Below are 16130 nucleotides of genomic sequence, written 5' to 3'. Positions count from 1 at the left end.
ACTAGATCATCTTTTATAATATCAATATATGTCTTGTAAGATAAAACAGACATTGATAACACCACAGCCTTAGTGAAGCTTGTAATTTCGGTTATCGCCCTTGATGAGGCTAGAAAGGCGAGATGATTTCATAATTTTATAACTGTTTTTAATCACTATATAGTAGAGACTTTGTACCAACTCGCACATTTTTAGGCCCTAATCCAGGCGTATGAACCATTTCATTTAATCATTATAGACGTGCAATGGAATACTAAAGACTAATTTATTTTTCATATAACCATTCTGTGTATTAATTGCCAACCTTTTATCTGTAAGATATATTTTAATATAGCTAGACACAGGACACGGTCATTATTGAAATCTTGAATTTTATTCTATAAGATATAGTTTAATATCACCAGGGTAATTAAACATCAAGCAATTCACAACGAAACAACTATATTCAACATCTTGTTTTATGTATAATGACTATGGGAGTTGTTTCCCCTGCATTTTTGTGATAGAAACTTCTTTTAAAAATGGATTTGCGTGACTGGATATGAAATAATATTTGATATTTAAATATTTTCAGAGTACTTTAATCATACCAAGCTTGAAATAAGACGACGATGATGATGATGTTGACGATGCTATCGTTATCGGACAGTTTAGTGTTTGCTTGTTTGTCATCTAGAGTGCACTTGGTTATCAAGAATCCATATCTAGATTCTCTATCCAGATTCGAACCACAAAAAGATTAACCAATAAGAATTGGGTTCACTGACATCGTTGTTGAAATCCTTTTACGGCATTTAGTAATTGAACATATAATATAAAAACACAAATTTATATGGAAAACAATCACGTAGTGTGAAATAAAATCGGTGATTGTTTTCCATATAAATTTGTATTTTTGTTTTATATGACATCGTTGTTGTTCAGTGAATAACACTCATTTTGAATTCGAAAAAAAAACGAGCCACGTTACCAGACTGTTTCTGTAGGGTTTGGAGCAAACAGAATGGATTCTGAATCTTTAACGGATCTAGATAAGGATTCATAGTAGCTAATAATTATTATTAATATCCTGACGTTTGATTATCCAATTTTTATCAAGATCTCAAACAACAACCCCATGCATTTCGAACTTCGCGTTCGTTGGACGATGAAAGATACTGATTTGCTTTTTTTTTTATATCCTTGTTCAATCTGATTAAAACACAAATTTTTATTAAGTTTCGATTTTTATAGTTCAAAATCACTAGGATCTGAAAGAGTTGTTATATAACCCACGTACTGGTTGAAATGGTCATTAGCCAATGAAAGGGTCTGTTAGGGCGAGTTCTTGGTGTGCGGTGCACGGAACTATGGGTAAACTGTAAACCACCACAAACATCAACGCTGATTGATTAATCAATGTCTGACGTCATCGAGTCAAAAGCTGCTCGTACGACCCCTGACGCAATCTTCCAGTACATCTGGTCAGATCTTCATGAAGTGTACCCTATTGAAAGGATAAAAAAAAAAAAAACGAAACGAAATAAAGATCTGTATTTTAATCAGATTATTTCTTGTTTAATAAACGATTTTGTTTTTTTGTAAATAATTGTAAAATAGATCCGCAACTTGTGAGCTGCCATTTTGATAACACATGTTTTTAAGTTTGGATGAAGTTAATCTAGGATCCACGTTTCCCTTTGTTATATTTCTTTACAGTTTTGTTTAATTTTCCTTGCGGGAGGGAGGAGGGGGTGCTATATTATTTTTTCACGAATTATAAGGCGACATCGCTCGAAAAATGTGTTAATAAGTGGCCACATATAATTGAAATTTTTGACCGAAATCAATCAGGATGTGCCATTCTAAATATCCTATTTGAATATTAATGAAGTTAACCCAGGTTCTGCGTTGTGATATATTTTATATTTGTTTCCATGCTTTTGTTTTTAATACTGGTGGATAAAAACAGCACTTGATTTTTTAAGGAGTGTGTGGACCATCAACGCATAAAAATGTAATTTGTGTGAACCAAATCAAAAAAGGGGGCGAGACAATACTTTTATTTTTAATACGGGTGGCTATAAAAAAAAAGAACGCATTGTTTTTGTTAGTGGTGTGTGAACCATCAACACAATTGTTTTTAATTTTTGACCCAAATTAAAAAGAGTGTGCTATTTTAAAATAAATGTGATTAAATATTATATATTTGAATATTAATTAAAGATACATTATTGAATATGTATTATTAGATAATGTAAAGGGAATATGTTTAAACGAAAATTTAGCGTTGATTTTTCGGCCTAGCCTCAATCATCATTACTAAAGTTGGTACGATAAAAAACAACAACATAGTCTCGGTTATCCATTTCATGATCGATTATATTATGAATGGAAGTCGAACAGCAAATCGGAACCTTATCCAATAGACATCGCAGTTTTGTTCTATTATATGCTCTGTTTGCGAAATATTAGGTATCTGAATCACATGTAAGCAGTTAAATAGTTCAGAAATAATGTTTCTTCTGGCATTGCTTAAAGGGGCGGAAGGTGAACGATTTCTAACAAGGTTTCTATTAGTTTCAAGATCTTATTTCGTTTCGATTTTTATAGTTCAAAATTTCGTTTTACTTGCCCTTACTACGCTAGGATCTGGAAGAGTTGTTATATAACCCGGGTTCTGATTGATGTGAGGGATTAGCCGATGAAACAGTCTGTTGCAGCGAGATCTTGGCATGCGATGCACGGAACTGTGGGTATCCTACTAGAAACATCAACGTTGATTGCTTAAACAAATGTCTGACGTCATAGGTCAAAAGTCGCTCATATGACCCTTGACGCGACCTCTCACTACAACTGATCAGATCTTCATGTAGTAGAGGCCATCAAAAGTATAAAAACGAAACAAAATATAGATCCGTATTTTAATCAAATTGTATTAATTTTTAATAGAAATTAATTACTCGCATACACAAAATATTGCTCTTATTACACGTGTGATTATTTCTAAACATATATTTAAAATTTATTGAAAGCAGGCCAGGAAATAAGGGTTTTAGATGTACCTGACAAAATGTCAGACACTAATGAAATAGTACCTGACATGTATTAATAATATCAATAAAAAAGATAAATCCGTGCGGGACAAAATGACAGGCATCACGGGTTTTGTGCCTGACAAAGCCCGAATTTGTGCCTGACATTGTCTGTGACAGGTGACTTATTTCCAGGCTTGATTGAAACCATGTTGTAAATCGTTTGGTCTTCTCCCTTAATACTTTTAAATCATGTCATTTCTACAGCAGTTAGGTTGATGGTTTAGTATATATCTTGCTGGGGTATAAATTAATTGTATCTATAATTTAGCCAAAATTAACAATCCATCGTATCTTTCTTTACTGTTGTTAGCTACAACATAAATCCACTTGTTGGCATCTATGGTCCGTCCCATTTATGTTTTTGATTAATAAGAAAATTGAATATGCTTTTTAAAATATATTTTGAATATCAATGTTCTGCTTTTGTGTATTTGGTGCATTGTGTTTATTATGAAGCCTTTTTTACGAGGCTCAAATATATTGATCTGAATTTGAGTGCAAATCTGAATTTAGCAAAGGGTTTATTCTCTCGTCTTTTGTGTGAGACGTATGTATTTTTGCCTTCATGTTTTTAAAAAATCACCCGTTTTTGATACATAGCTATATATAATGCGCCTGTATTTTTAGATCTGATATCATGACGTATACACAGTGGGGTAGCCTGGCAACTATTGCTACGTTCGTTTGAAATATTACGCATCCTGAGAAATTTGCGCCACGCAACGCCACTGCCTAACGTCATGTAATGACTAACGATTCTCGGTTTTAATTTTTACCCGATGTAGTGCATTGATGACTACAACCGGTTATCATTTGTTAGCGGTTAAGGGGAGAAGATGGCCGAGTGGTTAGCGCCTGCGCGTATTATCACAAGGTCTGTCATTGAGTCAATTGGCGTGGTTTCCATACCCCGGTTGTGGGTGACAAGGAGTAGGGTCGACTGCCCAACCTCGTGGGTTTTCTCCGGGCTCCGGTTTCCTCCCACTGCTAAAGACCCCTACGCGCAAGCGAATTGTTGAAAAGAATATTGAACTATATGTTAGGCCCGAAATGACCTAGTTTGTGTCGAGTGGACTTTAAACCCCATCTCTTTTTTTCTATGAAATAGAAAACCTACTTAATGTCACGAAATATTTGAATATTAGAGATATAGCTGTAATGGAAAAACATCAAAAATGATATAATTAATAACAGAAACTATCTTATTTTCCGAAATATTTAAATTTGACAGATATATATATGTGATTGAAAACATATAAAAAATACCCTGATTTTAGAGATATAGATGTGTTTGGAAGAATTATTAAATACATATCGAATTGTTTTTGCACGTTATGTAATAACAAAACCCAACTTAATGTCACGAAATATTTGAATTTTAGAGATACAGCTGTGATTGAAAAATAATATAGAAAATACACCTAACTTATGTCTGTGTTTTTGAAAGCGAAACGACCCCCCCCCCCCCCAAAAAAAAAAACCAACCCTACTTAATGCCACAAAATATTTGAATTTTAGAGATTTAGCTGTGATTGAAAAATAATAACAAAAATGCATTTTATTTTTTTTGTATATTATGTAATAACAAAAAACCTACTTAATGCCTCATGAAATTTTTGAATTTGAGAGATATAGCTGTGGTTAAAAACATATTAAATTTTAGAGATTTATATGTGTTCGAAAAGCAATTATCGAAAAATGATCTAATTTTATTTGCATGTTATGTATTTTTATTTATTTAAAAAAAACAAAAAAAACTACTTAATGTCACAAACTATGTGAGTTTTGTTTGAATTATTTCGAAAAGTCTAATTTTAATTGTATGTTATGTGTATTTAAAAAAAAACTACTTAAAGATACATTATGTAAGATTTAGATAAAGAGTTGACCATTCTTGCTATAATAGCTCAAAAATAGATAATGTAAAATGAAAATATTGAAAATTTCATTCAAATTACTTCATTCTGAACCAAGTCATCACTGTGTGTAGGTTTGATAGTGCAGAGTGGTAACCAGGACACTGGTATATTTGAGACATAGCCTCGCTTTCCCATTTTAAAATTAAATTTTTGAATGGCGATCCGTTCTAATCTAGTTAAAATCTCAAGTATCCGATGCCATCAAGAGTTGATTATACTCTTGTCTTGTTAATAAATGTCTAATTAAGTTTGGTTTAATGGTTGGGAGCGAGACAGTAAGTAATATATTGAAACAACATGAGTGACGTTGTCACGAGTTGTTGTTTCGAGTTGTTGTTTCAATATAATACACAATGTCTTAAGATAGAGACCATTAAACCACACTTAATATACAGACACCCGCACGTGCTTTGCAATGAAATGCGTCACATGAGTCCAAAATTTTAACTAGTATAAATAATGTACGCATGGCGCATTGTCCTTACCATTATTTGAAATAACATCAACGGATGACGTCACGTCTGTATTTGAATAGTTTATATAACATTTCAGGCCTAACGAAAGACCTGCAATAGGCATAATGTATGTTTAATGCAACAAACTCTGTTATTTTATTTGAATTTTTTCGAAAAGTCTTATTTTATTATTTGATGTAATAAAGCGCCAACTTAGTTCCATTATTTAATGAATTATATACTTACACTAACCATATATTAACTACAGGGAAAACTTGTGTTGCTCAAATATCTTACAGGTGTGGTCGTAAAATCTTATTAAATGTCAAATCCAAAAAATACTATTATTACGATTGTCATGTTACTTAGCAATTACATATTAAGGTGATATCTTTATCTTATTTATTAAAGTATACCACTGGCTAACCACTGTGACCTTTGACCATCTCGAACAGTCGTGTGGCTCGTGTGGTTGACAGGACTGGGTGTCTTGGTTATTTTGTTCATTGTAAGCCAATAATTTTATTTTGACTAAAAGTAAGAAATATGACTATTACAAATAATTTTGAGATGTGTCGAATGATCTAATTATTTTATGTGTTTCATCATAATTAATGAATATGTATTGTCCATTTTCACAATAACAAGATATTATGACGTACGTCTTGTCCCTTGACTGCTGTAGCTGGTGTTTAATTGTATACTGCGATGAACGGATATTGACCTTCTCCATGCTTGGCTGTTACCCTTGAAAAATATTGTGAAAAATTTAAGATTATTCCTAAATAAGAGAATGCAATGAGCCCTAGAGGGAACTAACCCGTTTAGATTTTTGGGATAGGACAAGCCCTATAGGACTAAATTTCATTTCAGAATATCAACGGAAGTTGATTTTTGTTCAATTAATTTTGGTTTAAGCAGTGATCCACTTCACATTTAATTAAATGGACACTGACTTTCATATTGGTGGGTGGGGGGATATATCACTGATCAGGTTCAAAATGCAATATAGATTATTAAAGTAGAACATTGATAGGAAAGAAAATACTTCGGAGAATCAACTCTGAAGTAGACACCCGAAACTCAAAAGCCGATAGTAGAAATTATGTCGATTAAAGTACAATTCTGGAAATTTAAATTTGAAAAGATGAGATCTTTTTTCAGGATAAACGCATGAAGATACAGTTTTCCTCTCCCATTGAGATAAGAAGTTCCTCTTTTACTTTCAATTTTCTACTCTTAACTCTGATCGTATTTTGAACCTGATATCCTTCTTCGCATTATGAACCTGGACCCTATTTCTCAAAATTTTAACTAAGATAAAATCCATATTTTAGTAGATAATTCAATCTTGATTGGCTAAGTACTTAAATCAATCTAATATTATACAATCAAATTACTAAAATCCAAATTTTATCTTACTTAAAATTTCGTGAAACAGGCTCCAGTACATCAGATTGACACAGCCATGACACCGTTCCTAGCGTGTACGTACAACAAGACATCGGCTACCACAGTCAATGTACCGGGCGTTTATCGCCAAATCTTGAAATGGTATTTTTCTCAATTTTTATTGTTTTTTTGTTGGATGATGTATAGTATATTGCTAAATATGCATGTTATATTTTTGGTAAATAAATTATTTTGTATTTAGTTAAATTGGTTTGTCATAGTAAAAGAAATCAAATGGAATGGGGTTTAACGTCCTACTGTTCTGCTTCTATACTGGGCTAACGAAGACGGGCATACGCCATACAGTGGGCTATGAGGGGAATTTTCCCCGGGCAGCAGCACTATGGCCTACTGTTATTTCGAATTCCAACTGCCAAGGGATTTTTTACGCGCACGCCAATATATACACGGGACCTCGGTTTTTCGTCACATCCGAACGACTAGACAGCTGACCTTGCCAATCCCCCATCCTGCACGACTTACAATCCCGATGAACATTCTCGGCCAATGCAGGGATCGAACATGCGATCTCCAGGCTAGCAAGCCAGCGTCTTACCCACTTAGCCACCGTGGCTCCCTAAAAGTAAAAGAAAGTTTTTCAGGGAAAAGGATGATATTACTGGGGAACGTATCAACATTATATGTTCTAGTTACTGGCTTGCTGTCCAGTCAAAAATATATTTTCTTGCATTGTGAAAAAAAGCAAAATAAAAAGCATTGTCATCATCTCAAAATAAGTAAAGTTATGACGATAAACTTCATGCCCTTAAATGGGGTGGGGTGGGGTGGGGTGAGTAGTCTGACGCGCGGGTGCGCTTTAGATCTGTCATTGATTCAAGTGGCTTGATTTGGAACCCAAGACCACTTGAAAAGGGTTAGGGTTTTCTCTGGGACCCCTGGTTTCCCCTCGCTGTTAAAAACCGCTACGCACATGTGCATTTTTGAGATAAAAGTGTACCTTATGTTAGTCCCACAATGACCTAGTTTGTGTCTAGCGGACGTTAAACCACGTTCCTCCAAATTCCTCTGCCCCTTTCTTTGTTTCACAACTAAATGAAATATCTGATGTCAGCTCCTTGGACATTTTCGTATTTTCCATCATGAAATTCATGGTCATGTCAATATACTATAGATTAACCGTACCAGTCATAATCCCCACAGTGTTTCGTTTGATTAGAGCTAATCCTACTTAACACTGCTGAAACGGGAGTCAATTTCTGTTCCAAATTATGACTGGTCTATAGTCCGACAACCAATGCTAACTGCGTAACAATATCATTATATATTTACATGACAAGCCTATAATCAACATTCTAGCTGGAGCATCGGATGGCGGGGATTTAAACGGATTAAATCACGGTCGCCATTTAATTTAAGTCTCGAATAACAAGTACCATTGTTAAGATAATAAACAATTTATGTCCCATGGTGTCAAAACTTCAAACGGTGGTAACTTCGCTTATAATGACATGTTCAATATATTTAGTTTACATTATCTATTTTTGAGCCATTATAGCAAGACCGTCCTGGTCTTTATCAAAAGTTTACATGATGTATTCCCAGAGTTATTATATCTCGAATGTAATTAAATATCAATACCGGTATACCTTAAATGCCTCTGAATAATTGATAATGCATAATGTACTATTACTGAATTCAACAATATATTCCCTTTCTATAAAGTGAAAGCAGATGACATCACGAACAGAAAATTAACGTAAAACCATTGTATTAAAACTAGTTCCTTGACTTAAAGATACATTATGGGAGATTAAATAAAGAGCTGGTAGTTCTCACTAAAATAGTTAAAAACTACATAATGTAAAGGGAATTTACTGAAAATTTCAGTCAAATTGATCCACTCTGAACCGAGATTTTGACAATTGAATTTTTTGCCTAGCCTCGATCATCATTACTAAAGTCGGTACGATAAAAACATAGTCTTGATTATCCATTTCATGATTAAATCAAGAATGAAAGTGGAACAGCAAATGGTATCCTAATCCTATAAACATCGCAGGCTAGCGTTGACATTGACGGGATAAGTTAATTAATGTCTAGTTAATAATTTAGATAACATTTCAGGCCTAAAGAAAGACCTGCAATAGGTAGATTTAGATCTTGCATAATGTATGTTTAATAGTCAATAAGTTACAATTGGCCACTTACTTCATTAGTTTTCTTAAATCTATCCCAGGATTATCTTTCACTCAGTGTTCCAAAATTTGTACCCATATACAACAGATTAACGATTAACACACGTGTGTACGTGTTTTCTATTAGTTAACGATATACTATGTAACCATAGTTATTGCTTCATCAGTGTCATCAAACTAATGAGTAAATAGTAATAGCTGTATTCATAAATTTAATGATCAACAGTTACAATCAGTAGAAAATAACAAATATCTATTAAGAGAATAACAACAGCTCGTAGAAATGTTTAGTGGAATAAAACATTACCACGCTGATCACATCTCAGTTTGGTAGTGGCGTATGACATAGGAGGAGGAAGGGGTAAGCGAATGGTTTAACGCAGCGCGTGGAAATGTTTAGTGAAATAGATCATTACCACGCTGGTGACATCTCAGTTTGGTAGTGGTGTATGCCATAAGAGGAGGGAGAGGGTGGCGAATGGTTTAACACATCCGCGTTAGATCATAATGTTCGTCATGGGTCGAGTCGTGTGGTTTCGATTCTTCGATAGTACGTTTGACAGGGGGTAGGTCGACTCTCCAACCTCGTACCCTACACGCAAACGAATTATTGAAAATCTAAACCATATGTTAGATCCCAAATGAAGAGCCCCGGGGAAGAATGATCTAAGTCACTTTTTCAACAAACCCCAGTTAATGGCGCCATCTGGTAGAAAATTGTATAACCTTTCTGTGGACTAACCAATTTCAGGTAAAAACGATCGGAGTCACATCGAACCAAGGCCCTTCTGAAATGACCTCCCGGACAAATACAAGTCCATCGTACCCTTTATTTAACCTTAATTTACCTGAAAAGTTGACGTCAGTTGCACTGGTAATTATGATTCGAAGTAAACATCATTTTGAAGTTGTAATTAAACCCACTTTTATGCAAAAAACCAAAAATGTGACTTAGATCGCCCTTCCCCTGGACTCTTCAAATGATTTAGTCGGTGTCGTGTAAAGCCCATTTTACCCCCTCTCTGGCGCGTACGATATGAAGTCATACATCATACCATTATCATGCTTTAATAGTCTTTCCCCTTTAAATGATTCATTTAACCGAGGTGTTTATTGCTCGATAATCAATTAACGCGAACAATAAAAATGTTAAAACGTCAATTATTGTAACTGGTATAAAGTATATTCTCCATTAACCCGCTCAGATGATGGGGCGTCATTACAATTCCACACAAATTGATTTTACCGGTTACCGGTTAGATAGGATTCGTTCACTGAGGATAAACAACCAGTTTGATTGTACGACCAGAGACGTATCAGCCAGATTGATTCTAAGTCCGATAGATTAGTCTTACGACGTAAGCAATATATGGGTTCTACGACCGACTGATTAGTCCGACGACTTAAGACATATATAGGTTCTACTACCGACTGATTAGTCCGACGACGTAAGCATTATATGGGTTCTACGACGTAACAAACGATTAGTTGTAACAAGTAACAGAACGATTATTCCGCGAAGCAACAGACGTGCTGTTTCTAGGCCGCTACAGCTGACTATATTTGCCACGTAACAGACGGATGTTTTCTACGACGGAACTGACAAACTAGTTTCAGGGGATCATCCTACAGATTGGTTTACAAAATCACTGTTTCTAAAAAGAGGGACTATCCACTGGTTCTACGAAGCAGGGCATAGATCGATTCAACTCACTGGGTCTAAGAAGCAAGGTACGGGTCAGTTCCCTGACGTAACATACCCTTGCTCTAAGAAGCAAGGTACAGATAGGTTCTACGACGTAACATTCCCGTTGGTTGTAAGACGTTACATGCAGGCATAAGGACAAGAACAAGAGAGCACATCACAAGGTACAGATGGGTCTAAAAAGTTAGGTACAGATAGGGTCTACAAAGTAGGATACTCACAAGTTCTAAGACGCAGTTTTAAGATCAGTTCCCTGACGTAACATACTCGTTGGTTGTAAGAAGGAAATCCACGGGCGAACGGGGAGAGTGAGGACACCACAAAGGTACAGATGGAAAAACAGACATATCTTCTTTTTTGCTGCTGCCTGGTTCTATGTGGTTTAGATCGGATACCGGCAGATTACAATGATACAGAACTATTTACTGATATATTCCCTGATGACGCCAAATTGCTTAGCTGTCGGGGATGTAAACACAGACCTAAGGATGGAAAGTTGACGCAACCATCCTGTGTTGTTTGTATGTGTGATTTAGACTGTATTAAATATAGTGATTGTTGTATTGATGTGATGATGAATCTAGGACTACATACACAACAACCACAGTCAGAATTCACCTGTATCTCACCTGAATTGGAAACATCCATCTTCAGTTTAAAGAATATGGCGAGCATCATGGGCGGTTACTATATGAAGACGGAGTTTATAGATGCCCATGACAGACATCAGAGATGTAATAATTCCACAATACTGCCCGTTACATGTCAATCTACTGGTATTACTTACATAAATATGGAATGCGCTTTTCTAAACCTGGATAATGGTTGTAAACATTGGACTTTACAATCAGAATGCGACGTGATAGGTACGGACCAGCACAGCAGGTGTAGGACGTACCTTATACCGCCGTTCTTCGCAGAGCTGAGATATTGTGACGCAAGAAGATCCCAACCCGTCATATCACAATGCCTTCCTGAATTCACAAATTCGGAAAAGTGTAATAAATATTTTTATCTTGTTTATGGCGACGATGGCAGAATTTATAAAAATATATTTTGTTATTTATGCAATAAGAATGATCTAAGCAAAGTTCTCGGCGAAACGACTAACCCAGTTGAATTCCTGACCAGTTTTACTGACCTTTTCGAGAAGGCCGTATACAAAGAACCATGTGATGGTACAAAGGCTTGGATGGATTTCCATGTTGTGAGTTTTCAAATTTATTATTTTTAATAATTTTATTGGTACAATCAAACGCTTTTATTTAGGACTTCAAATTATTTAGATATATATTTTTTTTTTTTTTAAAAACAAAAACAAAATAACTAGATGTTACTGAGGAGTAGATATTATTGTCCGAGAAGTTAACGTTTAGGAACTTACAAGAATACTGTCTCAATTCACTATTATATAACGGTTTTTGCGGGGAATTATGGCCCTTGTCAACTGAACCGTGTGCACACCTTACGTGTCAGATCTCGAGATCCGCTAGTCTAAATGAAAATCTGTATCGATCCGCGTATCGATATTACTGCCTCGATAATGACACAGAAAGTTATTTGTTGATCCCTTGATGTATTATGAAACATTTCAGAAATAGACCCTACATGTTCTTCCCCCTTCCTTCTCTCTATCTCTCCATCGTTTGAACAATTCTTCTTTTTACACCATGTGAGAGAGAGAGAGAAATGGGTTTAACGTCCACTCGACATAAACTAGGTCATTTGATGCGTGTTATATACACTCGGCTGAACCGCCGCCGTCGGCGAAAAATTCTCTTGTACTCGTTATTAACCCGAACTGCAGGACATTAAGATCTAATTTTTGTCCTGTTATTTCAGAACAAGTGTCGACCAATCAGATGTGAATCTAGCAAGGTGTTACGGGGTGGATATTGTGAACATTATAACAGAACGGCTGTAGGTAATTCATACCATCTACTGCAACAACTGAGTATAATACCCACGGACAGAATACATATCCTCAAACAGGTTGTCCATAACGTGGTAACTTATTTATCTTATGAAATGAATTCAACTGATTATCATATCAGTGTAACAAATCAAGTTCCGGTGAATGGCAAGTTAGTAGTTTTTGTCGATATATGGTTTACAATAACTAACAGTGTCTCGTTGAATGATTTCGAGTTAAACATTTTTCATTTGGGCAAAACATTTTATCGCAGTTTTTCAGCAATAGATGTGTTCAATTCTGTTAACTATACGACATTAGAACACCCTCAGTCCTTATATGGGAATTTTTCATCTGATTTGGAGGCTGAGTTGTGTTGCGCAGTTGACCAAAACATGATGTTAGACACTAATAAGTATGAACCAATCACAAATCAGTTGTCTTGTTCATATATTGAATTCAGTTCCGGTGAATTTAGTTTGGAATATATGGTTGCACGAATTGACCACCTAAATATAACGTTATGTGATGGCGAGTTTTCACTTTACAAAAATCAACTCAGGGTATGTTTCGAGTTATTTCTAAATAAGGCTGGTCTAACATATAATAATCAAACCGTCTTGTATAATATTGAAGGCGAATCTTCTAATGATGATCGTAATACTACTCTTATTAAGTTCTACCTTAGTATCATTTTGATGGGTCTGTCAATGTTAGGATTATTCCTGACATTTATAACTTATCTGAGATTTAGAGAAATGCGAACTCAGCCAGGTAAGAACAACATGGGTTTAGTAATCAGCTTGTTTTTAGCCAATTTAATGGTTCTAGTAGGAGTTGAGAAAGTCGACAATATTATTGCATGTCAAATTCTGGGTGTTGTTATTCATTATTTATGGTTAAGTATGTTGCTATGGATGAACGTATGTTCATATCATATGTTTAAAGTGTTTGTATTGGACACGTTTACTGTGATTGACAGTTCAGCTGGCGCTAAACAGACTCTGTTATATTGTCTCTATGCCAACGGTACGCCCATCCTTATTGTAACAGCTAATATAATTATCAATTATATTTTATCACACGGCGCTGTTATTGGTTATGGCGGCAAGGCATGTTATCTGTCCACGCCACAACTGGTTATTTATTGTTTTATTCTGCCATTATGTTTTGTTATTTTAACTAATATTATATTCTTTTTATCCACTATTATTTCTATTAATCGTGTCAAACAAACAGGTAAACAAACCGCGGAGAGACACAATATTTATATCTATATAAAATTATCAGTTTTAACTGGATGCTTCTGGATTTTTGCTATTATAACTAATACTGTTAGAAGTCCTGTTATGGAATACATATCCGTTATTCTCAACTCCTCTCAAGGAATTTTTCTATTCTGGTCATTTGTGTTGAATAAAACAGTCTTGTCTAAATACAGACGTCAATTTGCTGAGGTCAGCAAATCTTCATCAAGTAGGTTTATTCGCTGGACGACGCAGATACTGAGCGGAACGGATAAACGCAGCTTGACGTCTGATCGGAAAGGAGAAAATCCCGATTTCCGACGTGACGGATAAAATCAATTTAAAACAAAACCGAATTGTGGGTAGATAGAACATTCCACCGTGAGCAATTCATCATAAATTAGAACAATTTGTAGCAGACTGGAAACTGCGCCTGCGTTGACCAAACTTATAGAGATTGATATTTAAAACAGGACGAGTTAAATTTATTACGTATTTCAATTCATACGGCGGCCAGATATGATATTTTTATATTTTTTATATCGGGAGTTCTTTCCCCTGAACAATGTATCCATGGCGCCACAATGGCCTCCCTGCGCTTGCATTTTACCGTGGGACGATTAAAATACGCTCATTTGATTCTCTCTGCGCTTGCTTTTTACCGTAGCACGATTAAAATACGCTCATTTGATTCTCCAAGAGAATATTTAAATCACAATCTAGCCTCTGATACCATAGGCGTAGGGGCTCGATGACAGTTAGGGGGGCAGAACCCGAAATGCCCGAAAAAATTTCGGGTTTACAGACAGCAGCGACCTTGTATACACCCCCCCCCCCCAAGACAATTTTGGAATATTTGACGGCTGCAAACACGTTTTCCTGCTATTGCAGCCGTTGAACAAAGCAACTTCAAAGTGGTCTAATATAGCCTAATTAAGGTGGCTGACTCGGAATTCCAATCAATCGTTTACAGTCCTCGAAGACGGGACCGTTAGGAGTAAATTTTGAAAATTTAACTGCCGCAAACGCGTTTTCCCGATATTTCAGCCAGTGAACAAAGCAACTTCAAGCGGTCTAATATAGCCTTATTAAGGTGGCTGACTCGGAATTCCAATCAATCGTTTACAGTCCTCGAAGACGGGACCGTTAGGAGAAAATTTTGAAAATTTAACTGTCGCAAACGCGTTTTCCTGCTATTTCAGCCGGTAAACAAAGCAACTTCAAAGGTGGCTGACTCTAATTCCAATCAATCGTTTCCAGTCAACGAAGACGGGACCGTTGGGAGAAAATTTTGAAAATGTAACTGCCGCAAACGCGTTTTCCTGTTATTCCAGTCTGTGAATACAACAACTTCAATTTGGTCCAATATAGCCTACCTGGCTGACCCGAATTCCAAAGAACCAATCAATCGTCGCGCGGTATATGGAGGCCTCACCCTCCCGGAGAAAAATTTGAAAATTTAATCACCGTAAATGCGTTTTCTGCTATTCTAGCCCGTGTAAGCAACTCCAAAAGTATCCAATGGTTTTGTAACTGAAATCCCACTCTGAATTCTAACCATCCAATCAGACTGTTGCATCTGCATTCACAAATAATAATCGATGCCAGAAAAATGTCGCACAAAGTAGAGTGGCTCCAGACAAAATGTTTTAATCCATAGTCAATTCAGTACAAATTCGTGATATTCAATTACAAGAAAAGTAAAATTAGTGTTTTATTAGGGCTCGATGACAGTTAGGGAAGCAAAACTAGAAATGCCCGAAAAATTTCGGATTTATAGACAGCGGCGCCGGTTTTCTTTGAGAGGCGAATGACCCGCCAAGAACATTTTGGAATATTTGACGGTCACAAACGCGTTTTACTGCTAGTTTCCTCTGCCGCTTTCCGGCCCGATGCCCGTTTTTCGGGCAATACCTATTTTCGGGCAATACCGTTTTTTCGGGCATACCTATCATAAGAGAGCTTCGGGCATATTTTCGGGCATATGCAGTGGACATGAAAAAGACGAGAAAATACTTTTCGGGCAGTGTGGATCTCATAGAAATAAGTTAGTTATATTTTTTCTCTAAACGTTAAAAGAAAAAAAAGGTCGTCGAATTTTTCATTGCCCAAAAATAAATTTTGGGGGGGGCAAATGCCCCTGCCCCCCCGGCTCCTACGCCTATGTCTGATACATTTCAAACATTATTCGATAACTCCATCCACCG

General features: G+C 35.9%; 2 protein-coding genes across 6 annotated transcripts in view; both read left to right on the top strand.

Annotated features, from left to right (window-relative positions):
- The window catches only part of LOC126812227 (mucin-3A), a 35869-nt gene extending 28759 nt beyond the window's left edge, over positions 1-7110 (top strand). For all 5 annotated transcript variants that reach the window (XM_050538511.2, XM_050538510.2, XM_050538508.2 and 2 more), the window contains one exon: positions 575-7110. In XM_050538511.2, coding sequence (XP_050394468.1) covers positions 575-604 — 30 coding nt within the window. In that variant the 3' untranslated portion in view covers positions 605-7110. The remainder of the gene's footprint in view (positions 1-574) is intronic.
- Positions 7111-10330: 3220 nt separating this feature from the next.
- On the top strand, positions 10331-14256 carry LOC130010812 (uncharacterized). The gene is made up of 2 exons (XM_056098894.1): positions 10331-11971; positions 12607-14256. Exons 1-2 carry the CDS (start codon positions 11096-11098, stop codon positions 14254-14256), a joined length of 2526 nt encoding a protein of 841 aa, XP_055954869.1. The 5' UTR covers positions 10331-11095.
- The last annotated feature ends 1874 nt before the right edge of the window (positions 14257-16130 follow it).

This window comes from Patella vulgata, chromosome 2, assembly GCF_932274485.2.
Source record: "Patella vulgata chromosome 2, xgPatVulg1.2, whole genome shotgun sequence".
Lineage (NCBI taxonomy): Eukaryota > Metazoa > Mollusca > Gastropoda > Patellidae > Patella > Patella vulgata.
The sequence above is the reverse complement of the archived record's forward strand: the minus strand, read 5'-3'. Positions and strand labels throughout refer to the sequence as shown.

Bases quoted from the DNA above. Each gene is read 5' to 3' on its own strand.
- LOC130010812 (XM_056098894.1), top strand. From the start codon at position 11,096: ATGGAAAAACAGACATATCTTCTTTTTTGCTGCTGCCTGGTTCTATGT. The intron at 11,972-12,606 runs GTGAGTTTTCAA...CTGTTATTTCAG, and splicing joins CTTGGATGGATTTCCATGTT to AACAAGTGTCGACCAATCAG.